This window comes from Rhinopithecus roxellana, chromosome 13, assembly GCF_007565055.1.
Source record: "Rhinopithecus roxellana isolate Shanxi Qingling chromosome 13, ASM756505v1, whole genome shotgun sequence".
In the NCBI taxonomy this organism is placed as follows: Eukaryota; Metazoa; Chordata; class Mammalia; order Primates; family Cercopithecidae; genus Rhinopithecus; species Rhinopithecus roxellana.
In genome coordinates this window covers 46,963,477-46,979,053 of record NC_044561.1, presented here as the reverse complement: position 1 = coordinate 46,979,053, position 15,577 = coordinate 46,963,477, and the positions used below count along the sequence as shown (strand labels likewise).

The 15,577-nt window shown below is 43.4% G+C and overlaps 2 protein-coding genes and 1 non-coding gene across 6 annotated transcripts in view; 1 reads left to right on the top strand and 2 right to left on the bottom strand.

Annotated features, from left to right (window-relative positions):
- Positions 1-3,400, top strand: part of SCAF4 (SR-related CTD associated factor 4) — a 62,680-nt gene extending 59,280 nt beyond the window's left edge. For all 4 annotated transcript variants that reach the window (XM_010366178.2, XM_010366187.2, XM_010366196.2 and 1 more), the window contains one exon: positions 2,080-3,400. In XM_010366178.2, the coding sequence (XP_010364480.2) occupies positions 2,080-3,038 (959 nt within the window). In that variant the 3' untranslated portion in view covers positions 3,039-3,400. The remainder of the gene's footprint in view (positions 1-2,079) is intronic.
- A 2,053-nt stretch (positions 3,401-5,453) lies between these two features.
- Positions 5,454-15,288, bottom strand: SOD1 (superoxide dismutase 1). Its single transcript, XM_010366207.2, has 5 exons — positions 15,049-15,288; positions 11,070-11,166; positions 7,834-7,903; positions 6,981-7,098; positions 5,454-5,902 (listed from the first exon to the last, which is right to left on the bottom strand). The coding sequence occupies exons 1-5, from the start codon at positions 15,118-15,120 to the stop codon at positions 5,795-5,797; spliced, it is 465 nt and encodes a 154-aa protein (XP_010364509.1). The 5' UTR covers positions 15,121-15,288; the 3' UTR covers positions 5,454-5,794.
- On the bottom strand, positions 10,481-10,658 carry LOC115893097. Its single transcript, XR_004053048.1, has one exon. It is a non-coding gene; the product is annotated as a small nucleolar RNA SNORA81 (small nucleolar RNA).
- Positions 15,289-15,577: the final 289 nt, after the last annotated feature.

The window sequence follows — 15,577 nt, the reverse complement described above, 5'->3', positions numbered from 1 at the left end:
AATGTATTTTTTTCCAGTTACCAAAGTACTTGAGTTTAAACTATAGCAGGTGTTGAAGAAGCAGGAGGAGTTGATTAAGATTTTAATTATTGGCCGGGCGGTGGCTCACGCCTGTAATCCCAGCACTTTGGGAGGCCGAGGCCGGCGGATCAGGAGGTCAGGAGATCGAGACCATTCTGGCTAACACAGTGAAACCCCCGTCTCTACTGAAAAAAAAAATACAAAAAATTAGCCGGGCGTGGTGGCGGGCGCCTGTAGTCCCAGCTACTCGGGAGGCTGAGGCAGGAGAATGGCGTGAACCCGGGAGGCGGAGCTTGTAGTGAGCCGAGATGGCGCCACTGCACTCCAGCCTGGGCGACATAGCGAGACTCCATCTCAAAAAAAAAAAAAAAAAAAAAAAAAAGATTTTAATTATCAGAAATGGAAAATGTTGTGTTTATTTTTTGCAAAATCAAATGTTTAGTATTAGGATTTATTACTTTTCTAAATAGATATGCAGAATAATAATTTCACAGCTACAGGAGCCAAACACTGAACTCACTCTTAAGTGTTCTATTTGATCTCAACAAGTGGCAGGTATTACTACTATGCCCATTTTATAAGCCAGAATACTGAGGCACATGTCCGAGATTATATTTCACCGAACATAATATATTCCTCTTTAAACATTTAGAAGAAGATATTTTTGTTTATGTAAATACCAAAGCTGGTGAGTCTTTGTGTTAAAAGAGTTACAAACTAGTTTACGTACCTTTTCAGGTCCACTTTAGTGCTAAAGTGTGACAAGTACTATTGGACAACACGTTGTGGGTAGCAAAAACTAAAGTAGAAGTTCTTGTTTAGCGTGATATAATTATTAGTACATAAAATCTAGAAACAGGACTTTTGCTAAATTTGCGGAAGTAGGTCGGAAGTTTATTCAAATTGTAAACCTAAATAACATGATGTTGGGGAAGAAAGAAAGTAACTAGTACTAAAGTATTGGTCATTTTTCTGTCAGTGTCACCCAAGTATTTTTCTTGCCATAACTTGCTCAAAGACCTTTCTGCAGCACATGGGTAAACGGCATATTCTTAACAGTATCTGGAACATTTTCCATTATCAGAATAACTCCTTTCAGTCATAGTAGTATGGTATTTGTCCTGTAATATTTATATTTGCAAAGGAATAAATTGAGAGATTCCAGTGCTTTTGTTACCTAAGTGGTGAACCCCAAGCAGAAAAAGATAGGTAGTTGAACTTATGTGACTCTTATATCAGTATGAGCAAACCCTCATGTAGATGGGAAAATAAAACCCAAGAAGTCACTGTTACTTCAGCAGCACCAACCTTACCAGACTTGCCACCTTTGGAAGAATGAATAGAAGCCGAACAGCTGAACATTGAGCATTATTCAGGTCATGATGACCTCGCAGGTTAGATATTGTGCTGTGCCTTGAAAAAGGAACTGTAACAATAAACTTCACATTTGCGTATGGATCTTTGTTTTGTAGACATTAGTGTTTAATTGATGCACAGTGCATAGTAACTGCATGAGGCATTTTAATAATATGGACTAAGTGTAGCATGGAATCAAAGAGATCTTCCTCTTTACTGGGTTTTCTAGGTCAGTGATCTCATTTTTTTCTAGTAGTGAGAAGACCTAGGGTGTAAATTTTCTGTGTGCCCGTGCAGTCTGCTTAGTTAGTTAGCTTGAATAGTTACTGATGGTGAATGTTCATCTCATGAGGACTTAGCACATTGTGTTTCTGAAATGTATTTGGAGTGGGAAACAGCTTCTGATGAAAGCTACAGGAGATTTTGACATAGGCTTTGAAAATTGGTATTACCATTACTATTTTATTTTCCAGTTTATTCTGGCCCTTACCTGTATTAGATACTTTAAAAGTGTCTTTGCAGTTGCTTGCCTTAGGTTGTTACTAGGCCTCACACTGGGTTTGTGACGGGTAAACTGGCACACAGTATGAAATTTGAAGATTGTGGGTTGAATTTGATTTTGCTTTAAGCTCCACAGAACACAGCTGAAACTGGAGTGCCATCTTCTATGGTGTTGACATTTTTATTTTTGTCGTCTTTTAGGCACTCAAGGAGTTGCTCCTGGTCCTGTAATTGGACTTCAGGCACCATCTACTGGTCTTCTTGGCGCCCGGCCCGGTCTCATCCCGCTCCAGCGCCCTCCGGGAATGCCCCCACCTCACTTACAGCGGTTCCCTTTGATGCCGCCCCGTCCCATGCCACCGCACATGATGCACAGAGGCCCGCCGCCAGGACCAGGGGGCTTTGCGATGCCCCCACCTCATGGAATGAAAGGTCCCTTCCCACCGCATGGCCCCTTCGTTAGGCCTGGTGGAATGCCAGGGCTCGGGGGCCCAGGGCCAGGCCCAGGGGGTCCTGAAGACAGAGACGGAAGGCAACAGCCGCCGCAACAGCAACAGCAGCAACAGCAGCAGCCGCAGCCGCCCCAGCAGCAGCAGCAGCAGCAGCAACAGCAGCCGCCGCCATCACAACAGCCTCCACCAACACAGCAGCAGCCACAGCAGTTTAGAAATGATAACAGACAGCAGTTCAATTCAGGTAGAGACCAAGAAAGGTTTGGAAGAAGATCTTTTGGAAATAGGGTGGAAAATGACCGGGAACGGTATGGGAACCGTAATGATGATAGAGATAATAGTAACCGTGACAGGAGAGAGTGGGGAAGGAGGAGCCCTGACCGGGACAGGCACAGAGACTTGGAAGAGAGAAATAGACGCTCTAGTGGGCATCGAGACAGAGAGAGAGATTCTAGAGATAGAGAGTCTCGTAGAGAGAAGGAAGAAGCACGAGGAAAGGAAAAGCCTGAGGTGACAGACAGGGCAGGTGGTAACAAAACCGTTGAACCTCCCATTAGCCAAGTGGGAAATGTAGACACTGCTTCAGAACTTGAGAAGGGGGAGTCTGAGGCTGCAGTCCTAAAGCCTTCTGAAGAGTTACCTGCTGAGGCTACCTCATCCGTTGAACCCGAAAAGGATTCTGGCTCAGCAGCAGAGGCTCCTCGTTAAGAGACTGGAATTTGTGAAAATGTGACAGTGACACTTCCTGGAGTGTAGAGCTTGAGGTGTACAGATGCTGTATTATATCCGCTCCCGCTGTACTGCAGCCCCGCGCCAGCTGGTGGGGAACTGTAAGCAATTTGATTGCTTCCCTTCTATTTAAAAATAGCCACAAAATAACAAAAAATACTGAAAATATGAATAAATATTACCCTTTTTGCTGTAACTTTTTAAAAGTTTTGACTTTAAAAAGTTTACAAATCGTAATTAGAAGTGCTCTCTATTTTTTTTTTTTAATTTAAGACAAGGTAACGGTGAAAGCTCCTCAAAACAATAGGGATGTTTTTAATAAACTCTATTTTCGTAACAAACTTTAATGTGTGCTATTCTTCCTACACTGCATTAAGGTGGAAAAGGATTGTTCACCATCAAAGTTTGAGCTGTTAATACTGTATTGGAGTCTAAATTAGACTTATTTGATGAAAATAGACATTTTATGTAGTTATTCTCACTTTCATATGTAATAGTTTTGATTTTTAGTGTTTCAGTCATAAGGTAAAGCTTAGTTGTTTTAATGTCAATTGAAAAGCTGTGTTTGCAATTCAATCGAGATTTTTTTTTTTTCCATTGGCTTTGTGGTATATGTTGCCCTAATTAATTTGTAAGATTTTGCTGGGGGGAAAGTTAATCCCAGTGTTACATGTTGTACTATAAATTATCTGACTGCTTGGGTATTACGTTAGAAGGTTGCATGTGTGTGTGTGTGTGTGTTTTTTTTTTTTCCAACCATCCCATTGAATTTTTCAAAAGGGTAAAAGAATCAAGGTTAACATTTGCAACCTAAAAGCTTTTTGTTGTTTGAGGACTTCAGTGCAACCTATTATTGTTTCCTTATATAGGCCTTGCCTGTTGCCTTTCTTTACCAGTTTTTTAATTTCCCTGCTGGGCAGCGGTAAACTGAACTTTTCCCCCACATACACTTTTCTTCTTTTGCTTCAAGTTGGTGGGTTAACTAGGAAAAATGGTTGTAGGTTATCCAAGAAATATCACATGAAGACATCCAAAGCCAAGTCAAGCCTTGATCTGAAATTGCAGGAAATCCAGTGCCAAGACCTGATGTCACACTATCTCAAGTATTTATGGCCTTGAAGTTGTTTTGAATTACTTTTTTAAACTCCTGGTTTCAGTATGCTGAGCAGTTAACTTTGCCTTTGCCTTCATCCTCAGGCAAAGCTGCTTTATTACTCTGGTTTTAAAATAATACTCAGCAGCAAGGCCTTTGGTTTGATGGGGAGAATATATCTAGGGCAATGTCCTTATATTCCTGCCTTTAGAAAATGAGAGAAAATTGTATCTGTAAATTTTAATTATAAAACTTGTCCTTAATTTTACACTGGCCCACTGTGTTTAAAAGTCCTAACAAATGGCTTCTGGAAGAAAACGTGATTACCCAACATCCAGACTTGAAGGACTTACAGCCTGTAGTTCCAACTTAGAAGTATTGAGAACATCCTATATGCACATGAAATGACTACTCCTAACTGGTAGCGTGATTATATTTGAAGTTTGAAAGGCGTGAGTCTCTAATTTTTAGAGTTATTCCACATAGGCAACAAACTACATTAGGGAAATGTGTTAAATACTGTTTTTTAAAAATTACCGAGATTTAAAGAATGGTTGTTTTAACCACTTACTGTAAGCATATTGTTCTTTAACATAATTTTAAAACTTTGGAAACACTACAGATTTGTCTTCCCAATTTAGCTTTTCCTCTCCTACATTTGATAAAGTACGTATTTATGAACAGATTGTCACTTATTCCTGGTTTATGAGAAATAATATTCTACAATTTCCAATTGAATAATTTAGTCAAACCTGAGTTAGGTTAACATTTAAAAGCATTCTCTCTCAGGTACGTAAATACATGAGAAAGTGACTCATTTCACTAATTCGGTGTGTAAATTATTAATAAACAGCCAGAACCCACAGTCAAACATTTCCTTGGTTCTTCTAATGCTATAGATTTCTTTAAAGGGCTAAACTGTCAAGTAGGTTGTGCCAACGTCCACCCTTGAATGTAGAATTTGTGCCATTCTGGCAGGTAATCTTACTAGCTAGCTGAGGCTGTAACTTGCCTTTTAAACTCACCAAAAGTTATCAAATGGCTCTCTTACACCATAACATCTTTTTAAAATGAGGTACTTTATGAATCAAAATGCTAAAATGACTAAGCAAGAACATTTCCCTAAAGCTTTCAAAGGACAGCGTATTTGTCTAAGCAGAGTTGTGTTCGTATTAGCTGAAAGACCTGCTGTTTTAAAAGTACGCATTTTGATGGTCTCAAAACACTTTCAAAGTAAAATGCTATCACTTAGTATTACTAAATCTGTTCCACTTATATAAATAAGTATCAGAGCTAATTTAGTTTGAACTTGGATTCTTTTAATAGGCTCAAAATGAGTGCCATACAGGGTTTTTATTCACAGGCTTGAATGAGAATTGAAGAAATTCTGACAAGTTTAATACCCATCTGTGATTAAGTCTGGCAAAATACAGGTCATTGAAACAGACATTTTAATTGAGTTTTATAAAACTATACAAATCTTCCAAGTGATCATAAACCAGTTTCTCATTACAGGTACTAAGCAAAAGTCACACAATTACACTTTTAAGATTACAGTGTTTAATGTTTATCAAGATACATTTCTACAGGTAGCAGGATAACAGATGAGTTAATGGGCCTCAGACTACATCCAAGGGAATGTTTATTGGGCAATCCCAATTACACCACAAGCCAGACGACTTCCAGCGTTTCCTGTCTTTTTACTTTCTTCATTTCCACCTTTGCCCAAGTCATCTGCTTTTTCATGGACCTGTAAAAAATTTTAAGAAGATAACTTTGGGCTGTCAAGTAATCACTACCTCCTCCCAACAATACCCAAAAGATGTTTAAGAACCTCATAATATTAGAAAAATAACATTAATCCTATAGTAGATATACTAATACTTAGTAGTTTAAAAGTGAAAACTACTATTCAAAGCTTTTTCTTGGTGTTGCAAAGACATTACCTTTAAACATTAGGTAAACATTAGGTTGCTATCTCTAAATGAAATATTAAAAACCCAAATAACTATGTCGTAGACCACCACACACTACCCTTAGTCCTCCATAAGTTACAGTAACTTTAGTTCAGCAGTCACTCTTACTTTGGCAATTTTTTTAATTGCTTTGGAAAAAAAGGAAAATGAAAGTGAGTAACGCTCAAAATTTCACACCAAATGAATGATAAGCCTATAAATAAGATATAATCCTAAAAAACCTTAATACTTTAGCAACAGTATTTTGAATTTTGTTCAACAAACCTTTGTAAACGAGTTTTCTGCTTCACAACTATGGCTGAAGAAAACCTTAAAAATAAAAGGGTTAACTGAATGGAAGTGACTAATGAATGTTAATGCCCTCAAAGGGAGGTAAAAGAGAGCCAGTCTACTTGGTGTTTTGCATGAACCAGATGCAGTTCCCCAGGATAACTTGGGGCAACAGCTTCCCACAAGTTAAACAAGTCATGATAACCTTGCAGTCCTGAATGAACATGAATACTGAAGTCCATCCCAGGTTTTAAACTTAACAAAATGTTCTGTTTAACAAGTAAGAAACCCAATCCTGGCAAGAAAATCTGGCCATTTTAAAACTAAAGACTGCTCTGTTTTCCAAACTCAGATCTAACATGGTCAAATGTAACCTGCTTTTTACTGCGTCTTAGCAGAACAGTGTTCTTAACTGACCTAGATAAAATAATTTTCACCATAATTGTCCAATAAAATTGCTTTTCCTAATTTGAACTGCAAGTACAATTTATCTGGATCTTTAGAAACCACAACAATCATAAAGTGAAAAGATACATGACTGTATGTTAGAAGTTTTATGTATATCCTTTTATGAAAACTCACCACCAATGTGCGGCCAATGATGGAATGGTCTCCTGAGAGTGAGATCACAGAATCTTCAAAAGACACATTGGCCACACCATCTTTGCCAGCAGTCACATTGCCCAGGTCTCCAACATGCCTAATAATGAAAAAGCATCAGATGGATTAGGGCTGACTCCACTAAACATCAAGGTAGTTCATGAGCTAAATTAAAACTCGACTGAGTAAACACAAATTTGCAAACAAGTAGCTAGGCATTCTAAACACAGCTCTTCAAGCAAGGCTTCAAGTTTACAAACTCATGCTCTGGGAAGAAAGATGGGAGTGCACCTCATTTCAGAAGTACCAAAGGGTAAACTCTCAGTTACTGAGTTCTGCCTGTTAATTACTGGCATAGCTAACAAAGCTATGTCCCAAGGCCTCTGATATAAAAATCTTGTCCTTAGATTTAGTATTTTCCTGAAAGGCTTTCAGAAAACATACAAATGGAGTCTCGACTAGTTTTCAGTATCAATTTTTTTTTTATCTACAGACGCTTCCTATGTTTCACGATGATTGATTCTGCTAGTGGTTGACATGACATTTGTACTCATGACATTTCCTGTATTAGTTCCCCTTTGGCACCTGTATTAGTTCAATATTCAATAAATGCTACAAAACCAAATCGTTTTAAGTGTCCCCATTTGTCAATTCCTTTAAGCCCAGGAAGCAAAAGCATTCCAGCATTTGGGAGCAGGGGTTTAGATGAGTCAGCAAGTTCAAAAACAAAGGTGGGGGAGAACACGGAATTATCTTAGCACATATTTACAAGTAGTATACCATATGAACTCCAGAAATCTATCGCCATTATTACAAGAGTTAAGCATCTTGTTACCTCTCTTCATCCTTTGGCCCACCATGTTGTCTGGATAGAGGATTAAAGTGAGGACCTGCACTGGTACAGCCTATTTACAAGAAAAAGGAAAAAGAAAAGCTAAATTATGAATTAAAGTTCCCAAATACATTCTAAAAAGAAACACTGCTAAAACTTCCCATGGAGAGAGCGGTGACCTGCATCACAACTACTGGGATAAGCAACACCTTGGTACAGGCACGGTGAGAAGGGAACAGAAACAAGTTTATGGCCGGGCATGGTGGCTAACACCTGGAATCCTAGCATTTTGGGAAGCTGAGGTGGGTGGATCATCTGGGGTCAGGAGTTTGAGACCAGCCTGGCCAACATGGCAAAACCCTGTCTCTACTGAAAAAATACAAAAATTAGCTAGGTGTGGTGGTGCGCACTTGTAGTCCCAGCTACTTGATAGGCAGAGGCAGGAGAATCGCCTGAACCTAGGAGGCAGAGATTGCAGTAAGCCGAGATTGCACCACTGTACTCCAGCCTAGGCAACAGAGCAAGGCTCCATCTCAAAAAAACAAAAAAAAACAAGTCGTAAAGTTAACATCCTTCTCTGGGCTTCGGCTTCTTCACTGTACAATAAGGGACCAGACTGATCTTCAACAGTTTTTCTATTATTAAAATCCCATGGTTAAGATCCAAATTTGTGAGAATGTAGTATACTTTAACTACAAAAAACTCATCTCCCCAGCAACATACTGCCAAGCAGTTCTACCTGTGCCCTTTACTTGGTGCAGGCAGAATATTCAACAGCATTTTATGTGCAAGGGCCAAGGCTGCTGCCTTACACAACTCCAGGGGGCGGCATTCTGACTGTACCCTGTGTAGAAGGTGCTCCTGTGCGCCAGGGGATGACATTCACAGAGCACAACCTCGACAGCACAGGAGGCCCTTTCATAACACGGCTGTCTTCAGCAGTCCTGTCACCCCCAGGAGTCCCACACAGGGAGAAAGGCAGCCAAGTTACAGGAAGCAGCAGTGCAATCACCTCCCAAACCAGAGGCGGTAAGCCAAAAAGCAACTTGGGGAATTTCAGCAATTACAGAAACGGATCAAATCTGATCACTACAAATCACTATTTGAAACTAAATTAGCAAGATGAATAAAGTTAATTTAAGAAGAAACCTATAAACAAAAAATTCAGATTACTCAAATATGGCAAAAGACCACTAAATGCAATTTAACTCATAAACTTTTGTTAACTTGCTTCCAATCCCAAATTAAGAAAATAAAACTTGGCAGTTTCTCTGAACCTACTCAGGTTCAGGGGCTGCCTGATTTTTTAAAAATACTAAAAAAAAAAAAAAAAATTTTAAGCATATTCCAAAGTACCAATGATCCTCTGCATTCCATCTCCAGGTTGTATCATACTTTTTTCCCACTATGGAGCCTGTGTGTGCAGTGTGGAGCTACTCTTACATGACATTATGCAAACGAATGCAGCCCCTTTGCTTGAGGCACCCACCCTCAACCCCCAGCTCAGACACTGGGATCATTACAAAAGTTAAGAACCCAAGTTCTTTTCTATTGCCTTCTTTAAAAAGCACCTTCTTCTGGGCTGGACACGGTGGCTCAAGCCTGTAATCCCAGCATTTTGGGAGGCCGAGACAGGCGGATCACGAGGTCAGGAGATCGAGACCATCCTGGCTAATACGGTGAAACCTTCTCTACTAAAAAATACAAAAAACTAGCCGGGTGACGAGGCGGGCGCCTGTAGTCCCAGCTACTCGGGAGGCTGAGGCAGGAGAATGGCATAAACCCGGGAGGCGGAGCTTGCAGTGAGCTGAGAACCGGCCACTGCACTCCAGCCTGGGCGGCAGAGCAAGACTCCGTCTCAGAAAAAAAAAAAAAAAACAACTTCTTCTGGCTGGGCACGGTGGCTCATGCCTGTAATCCCAACACTTTGGGAGGCCGAGATGGGCAGATCACGAGGTCAGGAGATCAAGACCATCTTGGCTAACACAGTGAAACCCCATCTCTACTAAAAATACAAAAAAATTAGCCAGGCGTGGTGGCGGGTGCCTGTAGTCCCAGCTACTCAGGAGTTTGAGGCAGGAGAATGGAGTGAACCTGGGAGGAGAGCTTGCAGCGAGCCAAGATGGCACCACTGCACTCCAGCCTGGACGACAGAGTAAGACTTGTCTCCAAAAAAAAAAAAAAAAATCCTCTTCTACAATGATGCCGTTAAGACAAAAAACATCAACTCTTTCCCTTTCTTTTCCACACCTAGGTGACAAAGACCAGTTTTGTGGCTAATCTTAAGGTTGATCTTCAAAGTTATTTTAACTCTTTTTTTTTTTTTTTGTTTCTAAAGATATACTACACCAAATCTTAAGACAAAGGGTTGGCCGGGCGCGGTGGCTCAAGCCTGTAATCCCAGCACTTTGGGAGGCCGAGACGGGCGGATCACGAGGTCAGGAGATCGAGACAATCCTGGCTAACACAGTGAAACCCCGTCTCTACTAAAAATACAAAAAACTAGCCGGGCGAGGTGGCGGGCGCCTGTAGTCCCAGCTACTCCGGAGGCTGAGGCAGGAGAATGGTGTAAACCCGGGAGGCAGAGCTTGCAGTGAGCTGAGATCCGGCCACTGCACTCCAGCCTGGGAGACAGAGCCAGACTCCATCTCAAAAAAAAAAAAAAAAAAGAGACAAAGGGCACTGGGCGTTAAGAAGCAGGTCCACCCCAGTCTTCACAATCTAATGCAGTTACTTTTCTTCTTGTGTATACTCTGCTGGCATTATTACAAAAACCAAGATATGGTCCTAGTTTCTGCAATTTTAGCACACTGTTTATACAAAAAAGTTGACCTCTTTTTTAAAAGAAAAGTTGAGGGTTTTGCCAGGCACAGTGGCTCATACCTGTAATCCCAGCACTTTGGGAGGTGGAGGAGGATAAACCACTTGAGCCCAGCAGTTCAAGACTAGCCTGGACAAGATGGAACCCCATAGCTAGAAAAAAATTAGCCAGGCGTGGTGGCGTATGCCTGTAGTCCCAGCTACAGGCCAAGGCATGATGAGGATCACTGGAGCCTGGGAGCTCGAGGCTAAGGTGAGCCGTGATCGCACAGCACCACTGCACTCCAGCCTGGGTGACAGAGCAAGACCCTGTCTCAAAAACAAAAACAAGTTGAGGGGTTTTAACATTTAGGGGCTACTCTACTGTTTATCTAACTAGGTTGAACAAGTATGGGTCACCAGCACAGCACAACACCCACCTTGTGTATTATCTCCAAACTGATGAACATGGAATCCATGCAGGCCTTCAGTCAATCCTGTAATGCTTCCCCACACCTTCACTGGTCCATTACTTTCCTTTAATCAAAGAAAAGTGCAAAGTTGGAGAGAGTTTCTGAACAAAGAAAACGGCTGATTTACCTTTACCCCTCACAGTAAAGTAAAAAGAAGCCAGACTTGGGAGTAGAAAAATCTGTGTCCAAATCCCAGGCCAACCACTTTCTAGCCAGTGAACCTCCAGCAAGCTGCTTAACTGCTCTAGGCCTGTGTCCTCAAAAGGGAGATGGTAATCTTGTTCCCAAACTCAATGCACAAGCGCCCTGTGGCCAGGCTTCGTGATTAAATAACATAAAAAGCACCAAATAGAGTGGTAAGCAAAGTGAGTACCTACACGTCAGAGTTAGATACTTCATAGGTTTGACTATTACGGTAAATATGGAATATAAGTACCTATTTAGTAAACACTTGAATAGGTCATATTTGTACATGTTGAATATACGTGTACATGTACATCTTTTTGGTTTGTTTTGAGACGGAGTCTCGCTCTGTCGCCCAGGCTGGAGGGCAGTGGTACGATCTCGGCTCACTGCAAGCTCCACCTCCCAGGTTCACGCCATTCTCCTGCCTCAGCCTTTTTAACCCAAAAGGTGTATGTCTCATCATACACTCTTTAACCCCTTGCTGCTTCTCCATATAGACACTCTTCCATATGGCATACACACTTTAAAAAAAAAGAAAAAGGCACCCTGGAAACGTCCAACAAGGTACCCTAGGACCCCTGCTCTCCACTCCCCACTCAGTGAGTGTTTTTAAGTTTCCATCATAGGTTTTTTTTTTTTTTTGAGATGGAGTCTAGCTCTGTCACCCAGGCTGAAGAGCAGTGGCATGATCTCGGCTCACTGCAAGCTCCGCCTCCCAGGTTCATGCCATTCTCCTGCCTCAGCCTCCTGAGTAGCTGGGACTACAGGCGCCAACCACCACCACGCCCAGTTAATTTTTTGTATTTTTAGCAGAGACGGGGTTTCACTGTGTTAGCCAGGATGGTCTCGATCTCATGACCTTGTGATCCGCCCCTTCGGCCTCCCAAACTTCTGGGATTACAGGCGTGAGCCACCGCGTCCGGCTATCGTAGGTATTTTTAATTAGCAGTCAGAAAATATCCTATTCCACTGCCCTCAGGAGAGGACTGATTGTAGTCTAACCAGAGGTACTACTGTTTTCTGAAATCTTTTCAAGCACTGAAACCTAGATAACCTTTCCACTCTACCAAAAAGAAAGCAAGCAGTATCGCCATGCAAGTAATGGTGACAGGTAATGGTGCTCTGTGGCTACAGAAATCAAGGACGTTACAAGTAGATCTCAGGACTAAAATAAACACAGCATCCACACCACACCGTCATACATGTTAGTGTCTCTTGTTTTTAGCTTGGTTTTCAAATAAGAACAACAGTTAAGGGGCATTAACCCATAAGACGTGACTTTCCACTGGAAAATACCACTGCTCAAACGAAGGATTCTGGCAATTGTGGCCTTTTAAAATTATTTTCTTTTTGAGAATAGATACTGTGACTCTTCTACAACCTCTAATTTTGGAAAAACTCAAATGTGAAAGTTGTCCCTCAAATATGCTATGTTATCAAGAGCATAGGGGCCAAAAAGAGCAGGTTCTTTCAAACCTCCATTTAACAGGTAATACATTGGGAACATGTAAGTAGCTGTGCTTAGGTACAACCCTACAGGGACCAGGCTGTGACCCAAGTGAGTAACATAGGCCTGGAAAGCTCCAGCAGTACTGTCCTGGGCTAATGAAGGCTCAGTATGAAGAGATCTCCAACAATACTTCAAGAGAAGCTAGGAAAACTGGATTAGGTGAAAAATTCTGATTTGTAAAAACTAGCAACGAGTCCAAGATTTTAAACACGGAATAGGCCACGCCAAGTAGTTTATAGCCAATTTATGATCTCTGCATATCTGGAAAGCTGGAATGCTCCACTATCCAAGGCTCTTTCTCAGGTACAACTGGCACCAACCAAAACGAAGTCAGGCGCTTAAAAGAAGGAACTATGCACGCTGCTCAGGGAAGGTGGAAAATGACAAAAACCTGGGTTCATGCGTGGATTCTCAAAGGCCAGGGAGAAGGAATTCCACAGAGGCGTCTTAAGACTAGTACTGGTGTCCGGGAGCGGTGGCTCACGCCTGTAATCCCAGCACTTTGGGAAGCCGAGCTGGGTGGATCACAAGGTCAAGAGATCGTGACCATTCTGGCCAACATGGTGAAACCCGGTCTCTACTAAAACACAAAAAATTAGCTGGGCGTGGCGGCACGAGCCTGTAATCCCAGCTACCCAGGAGGCTCAGGCAGGAGAACTGCTTGAACCCAGGAAGCGGAGGCTGCAGTGAGCCGAGATCACGCCACTCCACTCCAGCCTGGGCAACAGAGCGAGACTCGGTCTCAAAAACAAAACACAACACTAGTACTAGTGAATTATGTGGGGGGGAATAAAGAGGGACAAAACGAAGTCTGACAAATGAAACAGCAAAATGGAGTCAAATGCCAAAGAACCTTTTCCAGAAAATCTGGAGACGTATTAAAAGAGAAAAGCTAAACTCGTATCTCCCTCATATACATTCCAGACACTTGCACAGACTAACTGTTCCTGTCCTCTTACCTTTCTGTAAACCCCTTTAAAGACTGAATCTCATTCATATAATAAATATTCTCTCATGACTTTTAAGCCGAGTACGAGACAATTTTCCACCAGTTGGTAACTTCACTAAGGCTCTGGGGACAGCGTTATCACAAGCACCTTCCAACACGTTTTGCAATTTTACTGGTAACAGTTATGAAAATATTTCTGTACATTTTACAAGAGTCGTTCAGAAGTTTGTCTCTGACCATCTTAGCAACCTGCCTACTGGCAGAGCAATTTTAAAGCCACTTCACAGAAAATTTGGCTTAGGAAATGCTCCGACAAGAGTTATTAAGTACCAACTCGGTGTAATGGAAACTTCAGGTCTTCTAATTTCCAAATCCCAAACCCCACCCACTGTCCTCAAACAACAGTCCTCAATCGTAGGTGCACATCAAAATCACCTTTGGAAACTTAAAAAACAGCAATAATCACCTGCGCTAGGACAGGTTTTGATGTAATTGGTCTGAGGTTGGGCTCTGGTGTATTTTTAGTAAGATCTTCAAATAAGCTAACTGTGCACCCAAAGTTAAGAATTATTGCCCTCGAAAATCCCCAAAACGGTCAGTTAAACCTCTGGCTCTCGGGGCTTAGGAGGAGGAAAAGGACCTCTGTCCAAGGCTACTTTCTCTGCCTTTGCAGCCCAACCATATGACCTAGAACAGACGCCAGCAAACTCCTGCAAAGTGTCATACAGTCTCTGTTGCGTATTTTTGTTTACCAAAGGCTTTTAAAAATATAAAAACCATACTTAGCCTTAGAGCTGTACAAAAGCGGAGACTCCCTGACCCAGAGCGCTGAAGCCGGAACGCGGAGAGGGATGCTAAGACACCAGGCGGGCCCAGGCGCAGTCGCCATCCCCGGGCCGGGCCTGTCACTGCGCCACTCGGTGTCCGCGGGACCCTCAGGAACGAGAACACAGCCAAGCAAGGGAGGAGCACAGCTGCTCCAAGCACCACGACAGAGCCCGCGGCGGCGGCCCACTGACCCCGGAAGGCAGCACGCCCACGCCCGCCCCCGCGGCAATCCCTCCCCGCGCTCCCGCCACGCGCAGGCCCAGCCCCGCGGCGGCCTCGGTCCCACGCCCCGCACCCGGGCCCGCCCGATGACTCAGCACTTAGCGGGCACCGACCGGGCTGCACGGGCCGAAGCCGGGCGCGGGACCAGGGCGGTCCCGAGGCCTGGCGGGCGACCCGCTCCTAGCACAGGTGCGCGGGGCGACGAGCGGGCGGGAGCGGCCTCACAAACAAGCCTCCGCCCCGGCCCTTGCCTTCTGCTCGAAATTGATGGTGCCCTGCACTGGGCTGTCGCCCTTCAACACGCACACGGCCTTCATCGCCATGACTTGCTAGGCCACGCCGGGGTCCTGCTTCCGAGTATTGCGAGACAGACCCCCAACGCTGCAGGAGACTACGCCGCAAAGCGGGACCACAGCGCCGCGACTACTTTATAGGCCGGACCTCCGCGCCCCGCCCACTCTGGCCCCAAACCAGTCACAGCGCACGCGCTCAGCCCCCCCTCCCCCTCCCCGCGGCAGACTCGGGACGCGAGTGGCAGGAAATGACTGGGGGCGGGCCCAAGGGGCCGCGTGCGCCGCAGACTCCCCCCGCCCCGCAGCCGGGAAAGGTCCAGAACCCCGAAATGTGGAAAAAACACAGCCTTTTTTTCACGGGGGCGTGGCCCGACGGTTGCAGGACGCGAACTTGGCAAAATGATGTAAACAAGGTACGCCTTGAAAATCTGAAGTCATTTTGTCTAGAAATATCGTTAGTTATGACTGACTTTCGCCACAGCGTCTC